This window comes from Camarhynchus parvulus, chromosome 1A (genome assembly GCF_901933205.1).
Source record: "Camarhynchus parvulus chromosome 1A, STF_HiC, whole genome shotgun sequence".
Classification (NCBI taxonomy): domain Eukaryota; kingdom Metazoa; phylum Chordata; class Aves; order Passeriformes; family Thraupidae; genus Camarhynchus; species Camarhynchus parvulus.
This window is the reverse complement of record NC_044586.1, coordinates 61,365,272-61,391,162: the sequence shown is the minus strand read 5'-3', so window position 1 is coordinate 61,391,162 and position 25,891 is coordinate 61,365,272. Positions and strand designations below refer to the sequence as shown.

Here is a 25,891-nt window from a genome sequence, read left to right as displayed (position 1 = left end):
CATATTTTAATAAAACTGACTAATCAGAATAAATGCATTTCTAGGTAAGGAGCAAATTCTCCATTATTTAAAGTCCTTTGCTCAAGATCGGTTCTTTCTGGAAGCAATGGACTGACACCCTCACAGTTCATTGATTTCCTTTCAGACATCACAGAGTGAGATTTTTCTATCCTTCAATCAGGTTCCTGAGCTTATCTACATTCTTGCTCTGTACCATTTACAAAGAATATAAAAATATGAAAACAACACTGTTAAAAAACAAACTCATAAACATCACTCATACTTTTTGTTAATTTTCACACAAGTTTCCTTATAAACTTTTTTTTTTTTCAATGGCTACTCACTGAAGGAAAGAAACAAGATGTATTTTGAAAATGCAATTAAATGGGAATTAGTGTAGCAAGCAGCTATAGAGGTGCTGTCATGTATGGAGCAGTTCCTGTCTGGTACTTAGATTTCTGGAGGAAATCACAAACTCATGACTCAAGAGACAAATAATTAACTTCTACAAGGAATTGCCATGTTGTTTTCTCAAGGACATCACAAGTAATATTCACCTCTAGCCCTTTTCCTGTTTCAGTGTCTTTTTAGGTTCTTCTGCAGTTTCTGTGCCAGGTGCTCACATCCCCACTCAAGGGGTGAGGAGGGTAAAGGTGCCCTTTGCATTGCAGGGCCTGTCACCATCTCACAGGGCAGGGACAGCCTCCAGGAGGAGGCAGGCAATGCCAGCCTAACTCAGGGAAGCACAACATCCAGGATTTCTTTTTTACCCTTTTAATCCTTTTAGGATTACAACTGCCTACCCACCCATGGAGATTGTCATGTGCTGCAAAGCTGCTTTTGTTTACGCTCATGAAGGTCTGTCCCTTGTCATGTCAGCATTGGGCAGATTTCTAACTCTGAGCAAAGACATTTCTAACAGCTGTTTAGCTAAATCCCCCACCCCAGTTTTCACACTTTTGCCCCTTAATCTCCTCTCAGGCTTGCGGCTCACTTTCTTGAATTTAAAGATGTAACAAACAGTTGCTGGACATTCCCTTCAGTACTGTTTCCCCTTTGCTAACTGAATCAATATTCCCTTTTATACTAAAAGTAGTCATTTCCATAAGCATTGTAAGGAACATACAAGCATAAGTAAGCATAAGTAAGTGAGCATAAGCAACATACAATTAATTTATCACTGAATCTCATGAATGAGAGGTGGAAAGGCCTATTACCTTGTCTGCTCCATTGCAGTGATAGCTTTCTCCCTCTTGTATGATTTCAAATGCATGCCCTTTCTCATTTTAAATTAATCATTTAAAATTAATATTTTTCTCTACTTCTCTTGGGGTTACAGACATAAGTCAAAATTTAGAAGCAGATACTCCAAAAAAGAGACTATCTAGGATTTAAACATTATGAATATGATTTCACCATCTTGGCCAATGACCTACCACTGTAGCAGTGCTGGCATCAATACCAATTTTTTTTGTTTGTTTGATATCAATTGAAGTCATTAGTATTGAGTCAGGATAGAAAAACAGGTAAATAAATTATCAGGTTTTAGGAAGAATGGTTGAATTCACAGGAATTATTGGTTTCCATTTGATATTTTGTATAGCAAAGTATGGGTTTTGCAGTTTTGCCAAATAATGAGACTGTACTGTGCTTGGATTGCAAGATAGCTGTATAATTTGCAAAGATGATACAATCCAAGTTCTTTAAGTGGTATTCATTTTTTTTCCGGGCAGTAGAACACCTCACATATGTTATTTGGACTAGCATTAAACACAGGCATGAATTCAGTGTTAATGACTGCAGTTATTACATTGATATCTCCTAGCACTGCAGATTAAATGGTGTCTTTTTGGCAAGAAGGGGAGAACACAGAGCCAGCACTTCAGCAAGGTTGACAATGATTTATAGGAAGGCTGCCCTAAGTTCCGCTTGCTTCCAATGCTTCTCTTCCTTGGCTGTGTTTGGGTCAGACTAGAGGGTCACCTCCCCAAAAAGGCAAGGCATAGGAACAGAAAGAGGAGAAGAAGAGTGCAAGTAATTTCCCAATATCAGGGAAAAAATTAGCTGAGGAAGCAGGTCTCTCCTGAGTGCTAATAGATTTAATTGTGGATTTCTTCATATGTTGCAGAGCACATCAGAGGCTGAAGTAGATGGCTCTGCCAGGTAACAGAGCATTAATTGATTCATTTTTAGCTGCTCATTTAGGGTGCAGTTTAGAGGTCTTTTCAATGTTTATCCAGTAGCATGAAGAGAAATTGTGTAGCAGGCTGTAGCCAAGTGTTAGGCTTCACACTCCAAACAATATGCAGCATGTTGGTAAACTAAATCCCACTACCTTTGCTATTACAGAAGTGACAGTCACAAGAGGCAAAAAATAACCTACTAATGAGTGTCTCTGATAGTCAGCACTCATTGATCTTAGGTATTGAATGAGTAAAGAAGAAGTCTGTGGGGGATGAGAGTAGAGCTTAAAGCTAAATAAACAAAGAGCCACTGTTAAGAGTCACACAGGTTCTGACAGACTCCACAATCCTCTGCCATGATCTCTGCAGGTTTTTTTAGATCATTTAGGCTGTGTTGCTTCTGGAAATGGCATCAGCTACATCAAGTGGGGTTGATGGACTTCAGAGACAGCTGAATCTACGTTTTCCTTGCTAGACTACTTGATTTTATTTAATTGAAATGAAAAGCCTGTGAATGATTTTTTTTATTAAATCTCTCCAGGACTAGAGCTTTGCAAAGGGAACCTGGCAATGCCTATTCACTTGAAATGCTGTGCAGTGCATGGGAAGCACAGGCTCAGTCTGTCTTTGTGCTCCAGCTCTGTCTCTTTATTGCAAACAGCTGGTAAAATTCCATCACTAGGTTGATTAGAAAATTACTTTTAAGTCAACAGTGAACAAATACATTCCTGTAGCTAAACCCAAAAAGTGGAAACAAACATTACCGTGCTTGACAAGTGCAGGAGTTTGTTATTGTTGATTACAGCTGACCACAAGTTTAAAATTACTGTTTCCAGTAAACTTAAGAATTGTGTTTCATTGTATTGATTGAAAAATCCAATTTAAATAGAGAAAGGCTGCTACTGTGGCTTTGCTTGAAATGCATCTTAAAACCACACTGGCTTATGAATATTTAGAGAAAGTAAATGGTTACTGAGATATTTCCAGCTCAATCATAAATGGTTTCAATTAGACATGATGAAGCAAATTGGAAATGTAGGATCTATGTTCAGTTGGGAAACACTATCTCGTTCACAAAGCATCCTAAAATTAACTTCTCTCTTTAACACAGTAAATTATCTCTAATTGCATATTTAACTGAAGGAGTAAGCCTCTTTTAATCAGTCATTGACATAAAGTTTATTTGCTTTACAAACTGGTAGATTGATCAGTGCAAACATTGGTATTTGAAGCTAAACTGAGATATATAATACTGTCATCAAGAGTCAGGAATCAGAATCAAACATAATACTGTTAGAATGCCTGAAATCAAGAATTACTGTTGGCATAATTTTTACGTGTGTTTAGTTTCTTATGGTAATATATTTTGCAATCAAAAATAATAAAACTAGAGATTGATTTCAAGCATTAGTGTTCTGCTAACTTTGCACGGCTGTTTCTCTACTGGCATAGAAAATCCCTTTCTTCTTACTCTGTCCATGGCCATTTTGATTACATCTTCAATATGAGTTTCGGGAAGAAATAAGCACTACAGCTTTTGTCAAAATCTGGAAGTGTTACTCTTTATTCTGTCTTAGTATGCCAAAGAGGGACAAACTCCTGCTTCCTAAACATGACAATGCCAAGGCACTGTTCAGCATCTCCTTTCTTCTCATGATTAATAATCCACACATGCATAAAGTACAGGATTCACTGTTCTAATTCCCACTGTGACTTCTGGGCTTGGTTTTCTGTAGACTTATCTTTATCCCTGAAAACAAGACCCTTTTCTGACAATTTCTTGAACAAACCTTCAGCATAATCTGTGTCCTGTGTTTTTGCAGTGTGCCAGCAAGGTGAATGGAGGGCTGTACACCACCACTAAAGACTATCCTGATGAAGCTGTGCATTTTGCCAGGAGTCATCCACTGATGTATCAGCCCATCAGGCCTGTTCATAAGAGACCAATACTAGTTAAAACAGATGGAAAGTACAATCTTAAACAAATAGCAGTGGACAGAGTGGAAGCTGAAGATGGGCAATATGATGTTTTGTTCATTGGAACAGGTAAATAAAGAAAGCAAGAAAGAATTTTCACATTTATGATTTTGCAAGGGTTTTTTGTTTGTTTCTTTTCTTTTTTTGTTTTGTTTTGTCTTTTTCTCCAGGATGAAGTAAATCAATACACCATTTATTTTTATCAAGTTTTATTTTCATGCCTTCACGTTACAGGGGATGTTAGTCATTCTACACATGTGCTTCACTGTGATGCTAACATATAGGAAAGTAATGGTAGGGAACTATTTAAAAACTAGCAAGAGAAAGAAATATAGGACTCCATTTTAATTTATTTTCAAAAAAAGAATATAAAAAAATGGCAGAACGACCAGCCTTGTTTTTTAAATTTCAGAACACTGTCATGTATCTAAACTGAGATTTGGAGACCTGAGAGAAACAAAGGTGATATGATTTCCAAAAATATCTGTTCAAGCTATTTGCTTTATTCCACAGTTTATTTTTCCCAGTTCTGAAGACAACATGTCTAGCTGATACCATTAAAAAAACCTGCCAGCTTCCAGATTTGGGTTTCAACACAGATGAAGGAAGGAAGGAGGAAATGCCCAATTTCAAAAAACTCAAAACTTTTAGAAGTTTCCTGGCAAGTTTTCTTGTCTTTTTTCTGTGCCATTTTAATAAAATATAGAGAGCTTGTTTAGCAAGAATTTTTAAGCATCTTCCTAACAAATACAGTAAAGGAAAAATATAGCATATAGCTGCACTGAGTCTAAGAAAGCAGAAAAAAAATAAATACCCTAATGGTATTTGAAAAATAGAAAAACTTAAAAAAACAAGAGCAAAGGCTGGAACTACAAAAGACTTTTGTCACATCTAATCTGTCTGGAAAATAACCAAGGATTCTAACATTCACATTTAATCAATTTAACAACAGAAGTGGTATCACAAATCACTTTGACCATTTTGTCTAGGAAAGCAGTTCCAGTGAATTATTTTTTACTAATGAAATTCCTCTGATAAGTACATTTCAGTGTTGAGAACATTCAAAAAAATCATGCTAATAGAATAGCAAAGGCCTATTTATATCAGTGCTGTTTTCTAAGATTTTAAATAGCCTTGGAACAGTCTTGGTAATGGACTTAACTGTGGTTTGTAAAACATTGCATCATATGTCACTTATTTCTGTACAGCAGATTTTACAGCGGGTCCTACATGCTTTATATTTTCTCCTTGCATTTTTAATTGTAACTGCAACAAATATTTTTGTACACAAGTCTTTGTTCAGCAAACCTAAATCCAAAGTGGCTTAAATGTGTGCTTTAGAGCTGTGCTGGATTGGTCCCCAACAGCTGCCTAGTGTTCTCAGGCTGTCTGATCTCAGGTGACATGAAATTCCAGCAAAGAATTTGGGTTTTAGAAACTCTGAAATGAAATCTGCAATCACCGGCAAAGCTCCCATTAGAAAACTCACTGCTTATTTGGGCAATATAATGTTAGAAAGGGTGTTTTTTTTTTTTTCATCCCAGTCCAACACCTGCTGTGTAACATAAGTCAGCAGCATCTTACAGCTGAGCAAGTTTCCTTAGGGTAGCAGGGCAGGTTGGAAAGGTTCATCAAAGGCGAAGTCTGAACATCAGAGCTTTCACATGTCTGTCAGCAGGATTTGAAGAGGGACTTATGAAAATCACAGCTCAGAATACAAATTCTTTTTACTGTTCTACTACAAAATGGTTGCCTTTGATTACATAGTCTCTTTGAAAAATGGTGTATGACCCCAGTTTAATGGTTCCTCTTTTTGTTTCACCCTTTGATCTTTTGCTGAACATTTTCCCCAGTGCTTCCCTGCTTAATATGTCCCCTGTAAATCAAAGGTGACTAAAAATAACAGAAGAAAAGAAGTGATATTTGCCATTGTTGATGACAGTTTTTCACATTAAGGAGAGGAAGGCTTTTTTATAAATAGCCAACAAGGCAAAACCAAAGTGGTGGAAGACCAGATGTTATTTGTATGTTTTACTTTCCTGCAAGAGTTGCAGAGACAGAGAGGTTGATAAATCTAAGTCCAATCTGTCTTTTTGAATGTCATCCTATATTTTGATTCATCACCCTTCGACTGCTCCTTCAGCTCAACAGCAGCTCAGTGTTTCCTTAGAGAAGGGTAAGAATTGTACACAATGAGGACCTGAAGGTTTTTTATACTTTTGCTTGGGGGAATGGAGCTGCTGTCAGCAATTAAGGATATTAGTAGTTTGCTATCTAATGTAAACTCTCAGATCCTATAATTAAAGCTATTTTACACTTGCTTGCCTCAATGAACTAGGCTTCCACCTACTCCCATTACTTTTTCTGAAATAGGGTTGCCCTCTGTGATCCTTTTGCTATTCACAAGGAGTTATGACCCAATGTTTGAAAAACACAATTAATTGTGTATCTTTCAAGGGTCTAAATTGACTCTTATTTGCCAGGGACAAACTGTCATATATTTAATTTTCTAAGAGTAAGAATCCTCATTAATGACAGCAGAAAGCAACTAACTTTTCATATTTATAAATTTCAATCCATTAGCAGTTTTAAGAAGTCATTTCAGGTATTTGAAGGCCATATAAATGTTTCAACCAATCATAACCTTTACTTTTGTTTTGTTTTAAATTTGTGTACAGATAATGGTATTGTGCTGAAAGTCATAACAATTTACAATCAAGAGACAGAATCAATGGAAGAAGTGATTCTTGAAGAGCTGCAAGTATTCAAGGTGAACTGTGCTGTATATGAAGTATATACACAAGTCTTGAATTTTCTGCAGAATTAAAATGTCAAAAAAATCTGAGGATAGTCAAATATATAGTACTAATGTGCAAGAAATTTTCTAATTATCTAGCAACTTTATGGACAGGAAACCTTCATTTTCAAATGAAGTTTTTCTAATGTCCCAAGTACCAGAGCATGTTGAAGCAAATCACAACTACTGCCTTTCTATTTATGCACTTGGACATTGGAGTGCAACTTTTAATTAAAAACTTACTTCATTTTGTTTAATTTTCCCTTGTATCCAATTAAGTAATTAAAAAAGTATAACTGCACACATAAAATGTGCCTGCTGCAATCTTGGAACCTTAAATGACGTCCAGATAGAAAAAGTCCACTCAGAAAGAGTGAATCAGTTAACCTGTCTCTACAGTGGGCAAACATGGGTCCTCCTGAGGCAGAGCTCCATTCTCCTAAAGAATAATCTATGACTAAAGCTCAGTTCTTGGCATGTGACAAAGCTAACATAATGAAATTCTCTCAGTGAGTATCATCACATCACATTAGCCAAATAAAGCGGGAGGCTAACCTGCTTCAAGCTACAGGGAGAATCTAATATCAAAACTTAGACATTTAAATCTGGTACCTGAATTTAGGCAGTATAACTATTGACTTGTTGCCTGCAGGGAAAATCAGAGAATTTGCCCTTCTTGATAAAGCTAGCTTTCAAGAGAACTATAAGGGGCTATGTATTGCTCCAAGAAATCTGAGCAGAGGGCAGAGAGGACAATGGTAAGAGAAGGAATTCCTGCTATTTTTGTCTTATCTTCAATGAATGTTTTGTTATAAAGAACACTCCACTTATCACTCTCAAGCAGGACAAAAGACATTCAGTGGTGACGAGAGCTAATGCCATGTTTGACAGGGAAATTGTAGCGTTCCTGTAGCTCTGATAATCCTGAATTAAGTGTTGGCTGCTTGTTTCCAAATAAACTGTTTTAAAGCAATATTTCTGAAAGTCACAATTTCCTCACATCTTTCTTAAAGAAAGTCAAAGTATCTAGCAAAGCTGAATGTAATAAGTAAATACCAATACTATTTTACTTGATTTATTTTCATAGCAAAAATATATTCTTTTTTCTAAGCAAAGAAATATTCCCTATTTTTTTAGATGCCAGTTCCTATTATTTCTATGGAAATCTCTTCAAAAAGGGTAAGTATTTCACAAGTTTGAAATATGACAATTGTGACTCAAATGTAATGAAGCTGTAAACTGCACAGAGCTAGGTGCATGGATAGATGGACAGATGTACATCATCTATAATGAGATCTGGTTGGATGCATATAATTGTTCTGTAATATAAACTTATGGTTATATGCTCTGTTCCTTTATCATGTTTTTATGTTTTTCAATTCTAGTGTTAAGTATCCTTAGTTCACAATACTATACATATCAAAGAAAGCAAAAACCAATCTGTTTCATAAGTTACTGTCATACTAATCACAGTAGGGATTAGCTTGGTGTATATGGCAACTCACAGAAAAGTTCTATGTTGATAAATGCAGACAGACTTCAGCCCCATGGGGATATCAGCAAAAAGAGCCTTGCTGGCTCTCCCACATATTCAGTTGCCCTGTAGGGCTGCTTGGATCTGAGTTCTTTTTGAGTTTCTGAAAATTTCTGCTGATAAAAACACCCAATTTATTACTCTTGTGAGCGGATTCTCCTCCATATCATATCATATAATCATATCATCTCAGCAGGGAGCCGTTATAAACATCCGAGGATGGTTATATCTAAATGTTAAACATGTCCAACAGTGATGTTAGACATCCAGTGCAATGTAGGTGCACATAAACACAGTGAAACATGAGTAACAAGAATGAAAACTGCTTTATTAGGAGGTATGACTGTGCCCCAAAGGGTTGAGTCTTGGTGTCTGATCAGGTTGCATTCTTCCTGTACGTAATGCAGAAAGTCAAAGTCCTGTGATGGCAATTCAGAGAAGGATTTGAGTTGAAGAAATTTGAATTTTTTCCTACCTCAATCTTTCTCCACAGATTGTGAAAGCAGCTCTGGAGACTAGATTATCCAATACTGCACCTAAGTGATTATTTGGAGAAAGACTTGGTGTCTTTTCAGATGTTTGCCTTACCTTTAACTCTCAATGAATTGTTATGGTTAAAGGGTTGTGTTGGAAGAGTAAAACAGATATCATAAAATATGAAGTAGAATTCATCCATTATATTTATCTCCCAAGAGGTGTGCTAACTTTACTAATTCAAGGCATATCTGGAAAATCTAGACAGCTCTGCAAAAGAGCCACCAGAGCAACCCAGTAGTTGAAGAAAAAACTTCTTGTGAGAAGTAAAAGTAGCTTTACTTTTTCAAGAGATCAAAAAGAAGACTGAGAGAGAACAGGAGAGTCAGATATATGTTTTACTGTGTGAAGTGACTTCCTACTGTGTGTAGGAGGATTCTTAAACATTGATGACAAAGCAATATCAGATTAAAAAACCAAGATTGGCTTGTTGAATGTAGATAAACTTATTCTTGAAATAGGGCACAGTTTTCTGACACAGAAGAGAATTAAACACTGGAATATGTGTTAGGGTCAGAGTTGACACCAAGTAATTTTGTCTTTAAAATCAGCAGGAATATAACATAGTTGAGCATATATGAAAAAAATGTTGTATCTCAAGCGTTTTCACTGATCTCTTTTGAACTTGGAGTTACTGAGTCTGTGGAGATCTCCTTGCTACCTATGTCTCCATATCCTTATAACACTGACCAGTCTTCACCAAGTCACAGTACAGTAAAATATCACATTTCAGGGCTGAGCTTGTTATCTGCAGAGACTGGGAAAGAATGTTCTTTGATGTTCACTTGGCTAGATATCAGATGCTTCTTTTTCCTCCTGTGATTTACCAAGACTTAGAGAAGTCTTTACCCCTGCTAAAAGATAAAAGAGAAAATCTCATCTCATATGTCTCATTGAAAGTGTTGTTCATGTCTTCTGGGACAATCACACTGCAGCACTTGCAGACAAAGAATTCCCCTCAAACAAATATCCTAGGTTTTCTCTTCATTCCAGTTGGCAGATTGAGTTCCTGCTACTATCTGGTTTATTTTACCAGAAAAAGTCTTCAAGCATTGCTGTTACCAGCTTCTCATAGTTTATTCCCCTGTCATCTTTGAAAGTTAAATTTCTATGATCTAAAGAGATACAAGAAGTATAACAAGGAACAAGAACAGACTATCCAGATTAAAATTTATATTTTGTGATAGACTAAATAAGGTGTCGGTATTTTCCAGCTTTAAGTAACTTTAAAATACCAGATTTTGACAGCTAGATCAAAGAGTAGGAATTATGGACTAAGTTTGGCCACTGGGATGAGCAAAACTTAGGAATCCTTTTTCTGACTGGTAAAACTGTGGAAGTGAGCTGTGCATAAGCAGCTTCTATTGCAGTGCACAATGCCTATTTCTGCATTCAGAAAATTTGCATTCATCAGCAACAAGACTTTTTCTCAAATTCCTTTCAATTCAAGCTATTCTCTTCTGAATTTATTGTGCTAGCATCTGAAGAATTAAATTGATTATCTGTTATTTGATTTGAAAAGGACATCTATGTGAGCTCAAAAGATTCAAATAATGAATGCTAATGCTGAAAAACTCCCACTCAAACCCTGCAAATAAATACTAAAGAAGTAGATAGTGACCAGGTAATTTGTAAGGAAAGACTGCACAGCAACAGGAAAACAATTAAATAGCTGTCTGTCTGTCTGTCTGCCTATCTATCTATCTATCATCTATCTCCTGTGCACTAAGGTATTATACAAATCATAGCACTACTGTGCATGTAAATATGTGACCATGTTCTAAGTAGCCACATCAAGAGTTAAATTTGCTTGAAAACTCCCATTTTAAAATTGAATTTGCTTATAACCCTTGCATATTTGAGCTTCTTTGTTTAAAGTCTTTTGTGTCAAGTTGGGGTTTTTTTGCAGATTAGTTAGGTGACAAGTGTAAAGAGGAAGCATTGGAAAATATCTTGATCAAGACAAAGAAATGTAAACCCTTGCCTATTCAAACACAAAGCTGAAACTTCAGAAGCGAGGAAATGCCAAAACAAACTTTTTCATTTTGCCTTCTTTCTGTTTCTCTGTCCTCAGTAGGAGAGTTTAATCTGTAATCAGATATTTTCCCACGGAGTAACTCTGCCTCCCTCAGGTCACAGGCTGGAAGCACAAAAAGCAACAATTAATTTAACAATTTCTGCTTTGGGAAGAGAAGTTTTAGTGGACATTCTAGGAACCCTCTGTGGTGCTTTTTATTTTTTTGCAGCAACAGCTGTACGTGGGATCCGAGGCGCTCATAGCCCAAGTGAAGTTCCACCAGTGCGACATGTACGGCACGGCCTGCGCCGACTGCTGCCTGGCTCGGGACCCCTACTGCGCCTGGGACGGCATCGCCTGCTCCCGCTACTACCCCACGGCAGTGCAGGCCAAGAGGTGAGAGCCCCTGCTTCCTCTGGTACTCTTTTTACAAATATATACGTCAACAGGTTCTACTGCTGTCCCGATCCGACCCAGGGGGGTACAGATGGCGGGGTTGATTTTTTAGGTGCAAAATAACCAAAAAGGCACAGAGGATTTACAGCAACAAATCAGATACAGTTTTATTGAAAATCACAGCAGAATGGCGTTGGTGAAAGGGGGGAACCGGAGAGAAGAGGAAAAGACAAGTAAAAAGAGGGAGGAAGGAGAAGGGATATGGGTTATAGCTACCAAAACCGTGGTCTTGCTTCTCGCGGTCCAGCCGTCAGAAGTTCAGCAGGGTACCAGGTCTTGGGGAGATCTCGAAGGGACGGCTGTTCTGGGACCCTAATTATACTGTTGTTTGTTGGGGGAAGGGAATCAATTTCACAACCGAAATCACGAAAAGGGGGGAAGAACACAGAACTCGGGGTACAGGTACACAGAGTTATCAGCAGGAACCATTGTTTTCGTGCTTCAGTGCTCGCACTTCAGTTCTGGGCAATTTTCCCCCCTCCCAACAGCACCGTTCTCCTTCCCCACCACCGAGCTAGTGGGGGGCAAGTTTTGGTAGTTCAGTCCCAGTCTTTACAAGAAGGTACAAGGGGGTCTTGTGGTACAGGGTCTTCTTGTCTTGATCCTTCGATGAAGAAACCCGCATCTTTGTTTATTTGTCACGATGGTTGAAGGCAGGCCGGGGGGGTCTCCTTGTTGGAAAGGGGCCATATGCACAGTCCAAAGCCAGCCAGGCTGAGAGGCGGGGAGTCCAGATCCATTGTTTGGAATCAGGGGGCAGAATGTCCCGTGAAGTCGACAGGTAACTACCTATGGAGACAGGTAGCTAAGAGGCACATAACTTCTCCACCCTGCACTGGCTCAACAGTTTTTTTTTTTCCGGTGGTCTTTATGGTAATCGTGAGGCAGAAAAATGCAGGATTTCGGACAGACTCTCACAACTGCGACACAGAGTACTTCGTTACTTATTTATCGTATTCATCTCCCCCTCAGTCATAACCCAACAGTGAGATATTGCGCTGCACTAAGGCATAGTTGTCTTTGAATTCCTCAGCAGAACCTTAGGGGATTGCAAGGAACCAAACTCACAGGAAGGCATAAGCTGCAGTAGCAGGAATATTTTTATGACTAGAGCTAAGTCACTTCGTAATTATTTGCGTCACACTGTAAACCCTGATTTCTTCAAACATTTTTTCTGTCTTTGCAACATCAGAGACCTGATTTGGTAGTATTGTACAGCAAGTATGTCACAAAGCAGTAACACATACAACAGAATTTCTGAAAAAAGTCAATGATTTCTTATTAGTAATATACCTTCAGCAACCAAAATCCACGAGCACAGATTTTCTACATAAACTAAGGTTTTCTGCAGTGGATTGAAAGGTAAATTACTCTAGAGGCAAGCTCAAAGCACAAGACCTGATTTGGATGTTTTAATTCTTCCTTGTGGAGACAGTTTCTGTGTATCACCCTTCATTAATTCTTGGTTCTTGACCTTCTCTCTCTCATTCAATGATTTCCTTGGGACCTGTTGTCCTCCCTTCCCTCTCAAATCCAGGTTCTGCAATTCAGCTACACAGGTCAAGTATCTAGAGCCTGCATGTTTTAATCCAGACATTTTCATAAAAATTAGTCAGCTCTGACACCTAGACAGAGCAATTTCTTACCTGAATCAGCAAAATTTTGGTATGCATAATTCAAATAATTTTTGTGGCTTTTTTAGCAATTACTGGTTTTAAAAAATATATCCTTATTTGTATTAGACCTACAAGGACTATAATAATGAATTGAATAAATTCCAGAGAGAGTTCTGAAAGCTTGTGGAGATGGTTAAGTCCAAAGCAAGTCACAGTATCCCAAACGTATTATTGTTTCTTAAGGAAAATCAGGAATATGGGACTTTTAGTAATTTTTCATCTGGCATATTTTATCTTTCCATGAACCTGGATACACTCAAATGCATGCTGACTATTGTCAGGCATAATAGACATTTCCATACATTTTTTAAAAAGATAATTAATCCAGTGATATTCCCTTTGGTAGCATCATTTTTTGGATAAGGCACATTTAAAAGTACAAATGAGAAACACAGCATAATTGAGTATCTCTTGGATTTGCTGCACTAAGGCATAGATTAAACCAAGAAGGAAACCTACACAGTTTTTATAAGCAGGACTGTACAATTTTCTTTTGCCTTTTGTGAATATAGGGAAGGGAAGATGTGGACTCTGGTTGACTGCTCAGGGTGAAATGAGTCTGGTTAAAATTTTCAGGCCCCGGATTAAGAAAGATGAGCAGCTATACAGTGGGCCAGGGAGATTAATGTCCTACATTATAAGTAGAAATTGGATTATCATAATGATTAAGCATATGAGTTACTCATCTGATGATGTAAAAGCCATTTGGGAGGGAAGGGAGGGGGTTAAAAATTTCCCAGCAGCATTTAGTGATACTGCTAGCAGTATCACCATTTATGTTGTGCAGGCTACTTGTTGACTAAGAAAAGATGAGAGAAACTTTCTGAGGCCTGGGCTTTGTTGTATGTTTCTCACCTAAGACACTTTCCAGAGTAGCAGCCTTTAAGTTCCCTGAAAACACATTTATCCAGGGTGGAGTGCTATGGGCAGCACCCCAGGCACCTTCCTGCGCCTTACCTCCTCAACATTCAGCAGGTCAGCCTCTAAAAGAAGAAAATGCTGCTGCTATCTCCCTCCTTCTCTTTAGATAAGCGCTGTAGCAGTGGAGAAGGGATTTGTACTCAATTGAATGTTCTTGAAGTCTGCAAAACTTGTTTTCCATATCAGAGTCAGGGGAAAGCAGCCATCAAGACTAACAGTGTTGAGAGGCATGAATGGCATCTGCTTTGTTCACTTTAGGTCACAGCTGAAGCTCAGAGCATTTTAAATTTAGGGCCTTACCCTAACTGTGTGGTACAGGGAGAGGCAGGGAGAGGTACTAGGGACATGTGTATGGAAGTTGGTTTAGGTTGTTTCCTGTCAGGTACCATGTGAAGAGTACCAGGGGACAAGGCAGGTCCTGGCAGACAGCGTGGAGTTCTTTGATACCAAGTGGCACTGACTGGTTGATAATCCTACCATGGATTTGAATTTAATTAATGCCACATCCCATAACATTCATGTCTTAGTCTGGCCTTGTCTCAAGGCTCCAGATTTCGCTCAAGCTGTACATGGTAATAGAAGCATTGTGAGTGCAAGGGGCATTGGAGAGCATTTGTTTCTCCTGTTCCTGATACCTGTCACCTTATTGGAGTCATGGAGTTGTGCCTTCCATTGCAGCACCCTTGAGCTGACCTTAGTACCACCTGTCTCTGCTCAAATGTGGCCTTCATTCTGTACATTTATGTGGACTTTTGATCTGTAAGAGCAGTGCTGCTAGTAGGTAAGGGCTCTGCTCAAAGCTCTACTTTTAATTCCAGTCCTACTGGTGAGGAATTGAATTGGGGCAGGGATGTACAATGTGTCCTCCCCACTTTGATCCAAATGCTGTCTGCTTTAGATGCTGATGCCTCCAAGGTACAAGTGCTTAGAGTAACATTAAATAAAAATCTGTAAACTAAGGCATGTGACAGATTTAGAGAGAAGTGAAGCATAAAAACCTTATTCTTGGCCTCTAGTATTAATTTTTTAAATGGTGAAAATCCTTGTACATGTATATCCTAGATAACTAATTAAATGTGGGATTTAATTAAGAAAAAATAAAAACTGAGTCCAAAATCCCATATCTTGTTGCTGGCAGCACAGCACAGCACAGCACAATTCCATGGTAATTACAGGTGTGTGGCTCCTGAATACTGCAAATACCTCAGATGGCAGAAGGAATTTCTACTGCATTCAAATTTCATTAAGTACACTTGAGAAACCAGAGGTCCAGGACTTAAATGCTTTAGTTCAGTATTAGCTCTGCAATCTGATTTAGTCAGTTTCAAATTTTATCTAAACAAGCACCAAATTCTACAAGTGAGATTCTTTGCTGTATCAGCTCACCATCCAGGCTGAAAAAGGTCTGAAGTAATTTAAAAATGTCTTTGAACTTGGATAGGCATTGTGTAATTCTTTAGCTAATTTTTAGAAGCTGACAGTCTCTCCCCTGCTTCCTCTCCCTCTCTGTCTTCTTTCTCCATCACCCACTCCACCAGCAGGCACACAGTCTTTTTTATTTTTACTTATACAAACATAGTGGTGCCTTCTCTTCCCAGGACTTTTTGATTTTGCCTCATACATTCCTGGGGAATTATAAAGAAAAATTAAAATTATGGCGATAGTAATGATGATGATGATGATGACTGTGTTGCTTTCTTGCAGATCATTTTTACTAGGCTCGTGGAAGCACAGAGTTAAGGGCTGAAATCTATATCAGTGAAGGGCTGAAATCTATATCAATGATATTATAGATTGCAAAACTTACCTCCCGAAATTCAGTACATTTGTTAATCACTGAAAATTGTTCCTTACAGTAATTTATCTCAGGGATTGTCTGATAATCTATTATTCTGAGTAAAATCATTTCTAAGAAAAAATAATGCCAGGCTTACGTCAGTATTTGTGAAATGAGTTTATCTCCCATCTCCCTCTCTTTCAGCACCTCTGTCTATTTTTGCCTTCTATTTGAGAAAATAGTAAGTGAAGGCACTGTATCTTCCCCAGTCTTCACAGCTGCAACAGTAAAATTCCATCAAGCAAACATTTCTTTTTCTTTAATGATTCTGACAACTGGAGAAATAATCCTGTCTTACAGAACTAGGTTTTTTTTTAGCGTTACAGTGATCTTAAGGAACTCATGAGTAATTAGAACATGCTTACTACCTGTTCCTGCTAGATAGGGCTGTTGGACCTTATAGCAGCAGGATTGTCTTGTTTTTTTTTAAAGGCCAATGCATATCCTATGGTGTTTATGTATATTTGCGCAGGAGAATGTCTCTTCTGAGTAATCTACACACACAGACTTGCAAACCTGGTGGCAACGTTTATCAGCACTGACACTACACATTGCAATGACAACACCCAGGGCAGAATAAGGCCCAGTTGCTACCTCTGTTTTTCTTTAATAGGATGCAAGTATTGTTAGCATTTCTCCCTAAAAGCCCAATGCAGTCTTCACTGAATTTCCAGATTCCCCTGAAACAACAATGGAAAAACACTGGTTCTTCTCTGAATATCAGTGTAGGTTAATCTTCGTCCAGCAAGAACACTGGATCATATGGGTGAAAGAACTCAGAAAATAATCACTGTCTACATCCAGGTTAAAAATGAAATTAGTAACATCCATGGACAAGACTTTTAGAGGGTGTAAATCTAAATAGTTTCAGTGAATTTGATTTGTGACAAATTAAAATTTTATCTTTTGAGTTCACATAGAACTGGAGAATAACCTTATTTCACTAGTAAAATGCAAAGAATGACAAAACTCTTTGGCTTTGTTTTTTTTCTAACATAATTTATTATACTGTGCACATACCTACTGTGTAAGATTTGCTGCACTGCATATTTCTTCTGTTAATCTGTTATGTATGGCATTGGCAATACTGGATAGAATTACTCTTTATGCAAATATAGGAACAGTATCCTCAGAAAAACTACATTTGAGGTTGTTGGACATAATAATGTAGCAAGATACAGCATTCCAATAGGCTCTTTTACTTCCCAAGAAAACAATCTTAATTTTATTTATAAAGGCACTCAAAGAAAATAAATGCTATATGAAGGCATTCTTCTGGGAATACACTATATAATAATGGGTTTAATTTTTTTTTTCTGTAAATGCAATAAAAAACTCAAACCTGAAAAGTCGGAATGATTTTTCTTTCAAAAGGACTTGGATTTTTTCCAGGTCAAAACCAGGGCTCACATTTTCTGACCCCAGTTCTTCTTCCACCAGTTTACTTTCTAGGCATGGGCATTCACGAATGTGTATATTTCCCTCTTGAAAAAAAATGAGCTCAGTAACTGTGTGGTACAAAGGTGAAATAAAATAAAGTATTTCTTCCACACGTTGAGATTCTCAAGTGAAGAAAAAAACTCAAAAAACTATGAGAGTAAAGGATAAAAGAAGTACCATTCACATCCACGGGAAACTGTGCTGAATTAAAAAAGGAAAATTTCCTTACTTTCTGGAGATAGAGAACCCAAAGACAGGCTAAAGGTCCCTATGATTGAATGTTACCCAGTCTGTTCAAAGGATCTTGTTTTTGTATTTATAACATTAGCATAGTTATATATAAAATGAACACATAATTGTACCTCTTCTCCAGACAAGCATGTTTCTTTTTTTCAGACACATGATTCCCAGTAGGCTGAGTGGAGACAGAATACTGATTTATAAATGGGCATTTCTCACAACAATGGTAAATTGTTAGCAATCAGGGTTTAACTCCTGAAGTTTTTAATGGAGGCCAGTTTAGCATAAACCAAACAACATGTTAACTAAATGTGTTCTCTCAAATAATTCCACTTTTTTCCCTGCAGACGTTTCCGCAGACAAGACGTTCGGCACGGGAACGCGGCACAGCAGTGCTTTGGCCAGCAGTTCATTGGTAATCTATTCAAATGTACAAATGCTTGTAAAGGCCTGGAACAGCCAGCACACAGTTTACCAGGAACATGAGCCAGACCATGATCTCACCTTCTGTTTTCACTGGCATGTTTCTTTAATGTTGTAAGAGCCATAGGGCTGAGCCCCTGCCATCCAGGTCTAAGGGCGACTGTCTCATGGCTGGTCAGGTGCATCCCAAAATGTTCATGTGGTGCTGCAGCACTGACATTCAGACTAAAGATGTGGAGAATGCATCCCAATGGCTCCCAACAGAAAAAAAAAAAGCAGAAAGATGAGTCAAGGATAAGAAACAATAGAGCTGCATCCCAAAATGTGTATGAAATAGTCAGGGCACTTAGAATTTAAGAACAGGCATGAGCAGTGACATGACAGAATAAAAATGTGTATTTATAATCAAGTTTTCTCTTAAAAAAGTAAAATAGAGTACTGTTATCCAAACCTTGAAAAGTGAGGATTTCAAACATGGATATTGGGAATAGAAAACCAGAAAGAAAACAATTGCTTGGAAATGCTCTGTATTTTGCAGGATAATACGCAATACGTTTATAGAAGAAGAAAATAAAACATAAAAGTTTCTTCTAGAATGATATCCAGAGAAACACTATTTTGATATTTACATATATATATACATATATATTTTACCAGAGAAAGTTTCATTAAAATTGAAGTCCATTGGAGGATAGTGTACATTTTGGAAAAGTATATTCCAATATTAAGTGCTAATTCTTCCACAAGTTTAAAATACAACAGAGAAATCACAATTCTATAAAACAGTGTATTTTTTAAGATAAAAAGCTATTTGGGCTCAAGAATCTTTCTCACTATTATGGAATAAGATGATTTCATTAATGAAGAGTTGGTTTTGTCCAGTGTAACAACTGGTTTATCCTCCTCCAGATGTATTGTTGGATTGAAAACCAGAATTAAATTTTGATTTAATTTTTTCACCTTGTTTTTATTAGCACCCTTGGGCCCAAATTGTACATTCAGTTAATACATGTATAGCATGGATACGTATAATATTGGTTAGAGTATTTATAGTATCATTCTGCAAACAGTTATGTGCTGTAATTATCCCTAAAAAAGTTGAATTTTTTTATTATATTTAAACATGTTTTGAATCTTCCTGTTTCACTGAGTGAAAATGAAATTATTCATAAGAACCAGGCAAAAGCAATTAGCAGTGTGAAAGGCTGAGATCTGTTTCTCTGTAATGTTAGGTGAGTCACAGCACAATTTGGTCAGATGCTGTGAAAGCCTGACATAATGGGAAAATTCATTTAGCAGGTCAGATCTTCCTTAGACATTACTTTCCAGTCACCGTCTGGTTGGATCTGAATTAAGCTTCACTCCTAAAAGTAAATATACCCTGAACATGGAGCGTAACAAGTACTTGCAGTAAAACATTTTTGAAAAATGTATTTTCCTTCCAGGTGAAGTTCTGGAGAAGACTGAGGAAAGACTTGTTTATGGAATAGAGTACAACAGCACCCTTCTGGAGTGCACCCCTCGGACCTTGCAAGCAAAAGTCATCTGGCTTGTCCAGCGAGCACATGAAACTAAGAAGGAAGAGGTAAATATTAGAGACTAACTTTTTTCAATAAAAGAGCCCATTGTTAGGAACATTACATCTTCACTGAATTTCTGCCACCAGTTGCTGAAATGTATAAGGGTGTCAGGGAAAATCACTATGTTCATCTGGTGTCTCGAATTAATAGACCTGAGAATTTCACCTGGTGTTTGCATTCAACATCTTGAATGCAGATGTTAAACATGTAGTGCAGCTAATTTAAGATCTCAAAACAAAGGAAAATCCATCACTTCTCTTGGTATGTTTTTATAGGGATTAAATGTGTATGTATTATTTCCAGTGTTAGTCTAGCTTAACTTCTATTCACTCTTGCTGCCTCACACATTTATTACAATTTTTGAAAATGTTTTGCTAATGAGTGTGGGTTGATTCTCTGCCTCTTTTACATGTATTTTACCATTATGAAAGTGCTTCATAAGTGCAATCATATTTATTCCTCCATACCTCTCTGATACACATCAATGTAGCTACCACTGCAGTGTAGACATGTCACTATAGGGCCTGGTAAAAAAGTCCCCATCTTTCTTATAAGCCCCTTTTAAGTACTGAAAGGTCAAAATAAGGTCTGGAGCCTCCTCTCCTCCAGGCTGAGCAACCCCAGCTCTCTCTTCTTCATAGGAGAAGTGCCACATTCCTCTCTTCATTTTTGTGACCCTCCTCCAGTCCCACTCTAACAGGTCCATGTCTGCCTTGTTCTGAGGATCCCAGAGCTGGATGCAGCCCTCCAGGTGGGGGCTTACCAGAGCAGAGTGAGGGAGAGAATCACCTCCCTTGACCTGTTGGCCACGCTTCTTGTTATACAGCTCAGGATAGAGTTGATTTTCTACAAGTGGACATGGCCAGGTCTCATCCAGTTCCTCATCCTTTAGTACTGCCAGGTCCTGAGTTCATTCTCTTCAGGGCTGCTTTTGATCCCTTCTTCACTAGGTACTTCTGCTTAAATTCATCACCTTACTGTTGAATGAAAAGCTGAGGATACCATTTTCCTGGCCATTCCTGCTGCTGGATTAGACGGCTCAGTGCTCCCTGCTTGCCAACATCTGTGAAGGTTTCAGTGTTCAGTACTGAAGCCCTCAGGAGCTGTAGGAGGAACTCAAACAGCAGACTCAGAGCTGGGGCTTTAGGATCACAATGGTCCTGCAATTAAAGATGCAAATACTTTTATGAATGTCTCTTCAAAAGCATACCAGTCTATAAGAGAATTCACAGGATTCCTTATCAAAGGTCAGATAGCAAATGCCCTTTTTTCCCCCATCCAGTTATTTGCATGTTTCTAACTTATTTCCCTCTGCAATTAAAACACAGATCTGTCTGCTTCACTATATATTCTTCCATGCTACCCAGATTCTTTAGAATGTTCTCCGTTTACAACTCAATCTCTACTTCAAGTAAATATTTTTGTTATTACAAAAACACTCTGAATTAAAAATTTGTAGGTACCTAATAATCTTCCTCTCAAAATTTACTATTACAGTCATGAAAGTACAGTTCAGAAATAATTGAATTGGTTTAATGTAATAGCAAAGGCCTGTGCTCTATAACTGCATTTTATGTTTTTTTTTCAGGTGAAGACTGATGATAGAATAATAAAAATGGACCTTGGCCTTTTATTCCTGAAGCTGCATCGACTGGATGCAGGGACTTATTTTTGTCAAACAGTGGAACACAGCATTGTTCACACTGTCAGGAAAATCACCCTGGAGATAGTCGAGGAGGAACGTGTAGATGAAATGTTCAATAAAGACTATGAGGAGGAGATCCCTCACAAAATGCCATGCCCAATGCAGAGCAGTATACCTCAGGCTTCAAAGCCATGGTATAAGGAATTTCTTCAACTGATTGGCTACAGCAACTTCCAGAGGGTGGAAGAATACTGTGAAAAAGTGTGGTGTACAGATAAGAAGAGAAAAAAGCTGAAAATGTCTCCATCCAAGTGGAAATATGCCAGCCCTCAGGAGAAGAAGGCAAGGATCAGACCAGAGCATTACCGGCTGCCCAGGAACATAGCTGACTCTTGATGGACAAAATCCATCCACTGTTTCTGAGCAAAATTTTATTTGGACTTAAGAGGGAGAAATCAGTCTTGGTTTGAGTAAATTTCACAGGTTTATATATGTAAAATATTGGGACTGAAAACAAAAATGCTATGGTAAGTTATATTGTACACTCATGATGACTGTTTAGAAGCATTTTAAACAAAATCTTCCCAGCTATCTGGTTCTGAGTAAGTAAATGCAATCAGAGTTTTGCATTAGGGAGGACGTGACAATCTTCAGGTTCTGAGTGCTTGAATCAGTTTCCTGGGTGGATCGTGCTTGCGCTGTATATTGTTGCACATGATGGCATATTTAACAAATTCAAATAGCTAAACATTCACAAGTGGATGAAAAGTATAAGAGATATCTTTTCTTTGTTTCACAAATTTCTCATGCTTCTGAAAGCAGCACGTCTTAAGATCTTATTTCTTTTGATTGTGACCTGTCTGAGTTCATCACTGAGAACAATGAGTTGTGTTAATACAATGTACTGCTACTTCAAAAGATAATGAAGGGAAATCCTATTTACTTCTCATCTTTATTTTTCAGTATCAGCCATTTATGAAGCACAGTGTGCTCCCACAGCTAAATAATATTGCCTAGTAATTTCATGTAAGCCACATGCATGCTGAGAACACAGACGGAATGAAATTCATCAATTTATCTACATAAGAAGTTGAAATAATGGTTTAGATAGAAAACGAGTCCATCTTGCGTCTGTGCATTGCCTTAGTGGATACGAGTTAAGGGATCGCCCTCTTGTGGCTAAAGAAAGAGAAACACGAGATTTATATTTTCTGAAGAAATATGTATAAGCAAAGTATTACCAAGATCCCCAGCTGGTTTGCTTTCAGCAGACACTTTTAGTCTCCATGTGCTAAAGCCACAGATTTAAAAGGCAGTGTTGGAAGTAATTTATACTGGGAAAGCAGCGTTTTAAACAAGTGATGCTTTATGTTGATAATGTTGTGCTTTTGGGGTAAAATGAAGTCATAAAAAGTTAGGATGCAGATTAAAAACAAAGTCAGCATTATGCAGCTGTATTTCTATAGTTTCAGGATCTGGTCCACATTAACCTTTTTCTGATGTGTGATCTCTGTTCGAAAGGGCTGCTTTGCTCCTCTTGTGAGTGACACCAGGAAAGGAGATCAAAAGAACTAAGTAATTTACAATCTAGGTCTTGCAAGACTGACTTAAAAAAAAAATATATATATATGTATATATATATATATATATATATGAAAAGCTTGCTTTAAGAAACCAGATCCAGAAAATGCCTAAAACCTAACATTCCAATGCCTGAGAAATTTAATATTACAACATGAATTGGATTGGAATTTTTTTTATTAAAAAATTAAAATAAGAAAGGGAAGTTAAACACAAATTAAGCATAAATACAAGCTAAATGTAAACACAAATGAGTCAAAAATTAGTTTAGTCCTAAAATAAGAACATGATGCCAGTAGGGGAAATAGCCAAGCTGATCCAAATTTTTATGCCATGAAGAAAATATACGAGGGATTCATCACCTACAAAGAGTTTCATGTTAAGCTTCAACTTCTAGCCCTGGAAGAGTGGGGATTAGCAGCCTGGGTGACAGAGGTTTGTGGTTTGCTGTGTTCCCAAAGGCAGCAATCAGTGCTAACCCAGAGTTTTCCAAGCAGGCTGTTTGTGAGCAGAGCTCACAGCTGCTGACAGGACCAGTGAGCTTTGCTGTGCTCCTCTGGGAGCAGAGACTGACCCTGTGTTTGGAAGGAGCACATGGCACACTGTCAACAACCAGAGTGTGAGGAAAACAGGGTTTCACCTGGTGTGGGTATAACAGGAGTGAATCTTCATCAGCCTGTAAGGAGAATCAGGGCATCTGAGGGTTTGCACTTGGTTTAGCTAAAATATCTCTCTAAGACATGGGACTGGACACTCTGCAGATCCTTTCTTGAATTCATGCAGTTGCTAGATTTGGTCTGAGAGAGGAGACTGGATGAACTCATGCTTCTGGGACAGTTTAATGGAACTTGGTTGCATGTAGGATTTCCTGTTTGTTCACAGCTGTATGCAAAGCACCAGCACTGAGAGTTGTAGCAGAGAGCACACACAGAACAAGCATCCCTGATCTGAACTTCATGCCCTGTACAAACCTCATTGATACCCTTGGTGAAAAACTTCTAGAACACTACTAAAATCCTTTTCTGATGAATTATGGAGTCCCCTTCTTTTAAAAAACAATGGGAGTTATTTTTTATTTTTTTATTCATTTGCAAGTATCTAGTGCTAAATGTATCATAATGAACGATTAGAAGAGAATTATAGCATCTCAGCCCCATGGAACAAATATAACTTTGTGTCTTATTCTCTGATATTTCAGGTGGAAATCATCTTATATGGAAATCAGGATTCTTGATTTAATATGAGAGTGTATATTTTTAGCTATTCATCCCTTTAGTGTTTACATGTGGAGAATTGCATTACCTTTTTATTTGCCTTTTAAAACTTAAATTTTTAGCTTACACCCTGCTCCTTTCATGGTTGCAATGCCTGTGAGAATTCAGAACTACAAGGTCTTGTTCAAAGAGTGCTCTGACATCTATGGAAGAAGAGAAAGAGTGACAGTGTATTTCGGAAGGATATGCACAAATGTGCATTTAGCACAACGTTATTTAAAATGCTTCTTTGTATATTTGGGGGCCATTGTCTGCTTCTTATCATTATGAGTTTGATGTATTTTGTATGTGCATGAAGTGGTCAAATTATAAATATAATTAAGAACCATATTTGGCTGAAATAATCTGTATTATTTCTTATAATTTATTTTCCCCAGACAGCATGATTATCTGCAGCTCACTAGTCACACATTGTTAATTTCAGATGTCCTTCACCATGCATTTTATGAGCAGAGACCACAGATAAGGACAGAAAGATGTATGTATAGAGTTGCCAAATGGGAAATGTGGCACAGGGTAATGAGTAGATATAGTCTGCCTGATGCATGAATGTATTTTGAGAGGGGAACATGGTCACTTAAGCCCAGAAGATGCTAACCAATGGAAATTCACTGAGAAGCCACAATTTGGATAAAGCTTTGGACTCCACCCTGTTTCGTGGTGAAGAAAAATGCAGAGCACTTGGATTAACACTTTGCTTTGCTCTTGCTCTTCTGTTGTCACTGAGATTACTGTCACCTTGTACAGACTGCTGTGCTCTCAGATTCTCTTGGGACATTAGGGCAGGAGGGTGTTAGCCTGATGTGCAACTCCTGGCTTTTACATCTCAAAATGGGCTTTTAGTATATACACTGCTGTTCTGTAGCTACAAACAGATCTTCTTCTGTAGGCGATCGAGAAAAAGAATTGCCCTGAAGGGGAATTATTCAGGTACCTGAATGGTACAAGTAACCATCATATTTGAAAAAGAATTTGAATCAATATAATTAACATAGTCATAGAGTTTCTCTTGTTCTTTTATTTTCTCCTAAATTTCAAGATTATGCTGGTTTTGGCTGGTGTAGGGTTAATTCTCTTCACAGTGGCTGCTGTGAGGTAATGTTTTGGATTTGTTCTGAACACAGGGCTGATAATACAGAGACAGTTTTTGGGGGGTTTTGGGGTTCTTTTGTTTGTTTGTTTGTTTGGGTTTTTTTTATTGCTGAGCAGGGCTTACACAGAGCCAAGGCCTTTCTTTGCTTATCATACTGCCACACTGGTGAGGGACCTGGGGATACGTGAGAGGCTGGGGAAAGATGCAGCTGTGACAGGTAACCCAAACAAATATTCCAAACCATGTGACATAATGGTCAGTTTATGAAGTGAGCAGAAGGAGGTTGGGGGGAAATTTGGAGTAATGATGTTTGTCTTCCCAAGTCACTGTTACATATGATGAGGCCCTGCTCTCCTGGAGATGGCTGAACACCTGCCTGTCGTGGGAAGCAGTGAATTAATTCCTTGCTTTACTTTGCTTGTGTGCATGGCTTTTGCTTTCCCCATTAAACTTTCTTTATCTCAACTCACAAGTTTTCTCTGTTTCACCATTCCAGTTCTCTCCTTGGTCCTGCTGGTTGGGGAGAAAATGAATTTCGGCACTGGGGCTTGGTTGCTGGCTGGTTCTTAACCCTGACAGGGGAAAAAAAATCAATTTTCTCCTAAATGTCAGTCAGTCAGGTTCCCTCTTTAAAAAATACCAAACAAACAGTAATCTCCTTATTCTACCTTGGAGCACTGAGG

General features: G+C 38.0%; 1 protein-coding gene across 1 annotated transcript in view; it reads left to right on the top strand.

Moving 5' to 3' along the window:
* Positions 1-24,484, top strand: part of SEMA3E (semaphorin 3E) — a 131,445-nt gene extending 106,961 nt beyond the window's left edge. The window contains exons 11-17 of the mRNA XM_030959786.1: positions 4,007-4,229; positions 6,839-6,930; positions 8,095-8,136; positions 11,272-11,438; positions 17,960-18,027; positions 19,481-19,620; positions 21,204-24,484. Of these exons, the coding sequence (XP_030815646.1) occupies positions 4,007-4,229; positions 6,839-6,930; positions 8,095-8,136; positions 11,272-11,438; positions 17,960-18,027; positions 19,481-19,620; positions 21,204-21,656 (1,185 nt within the window). The 3' untranslated portion in view covers positions 21,657-24,484. The remainder of the gene's footprint in view (positions 1-4,006; positions 4,230-6,838; positions 6,931-8,094; positions 8,137-11,271; positions 11,439-17,959; positions 18,028-19,480; positions 19,621-21,203) is intronic.
* The last annotated feature ends 1,407 nt before the right edge of the window (positions 24,485-25,891 follow it).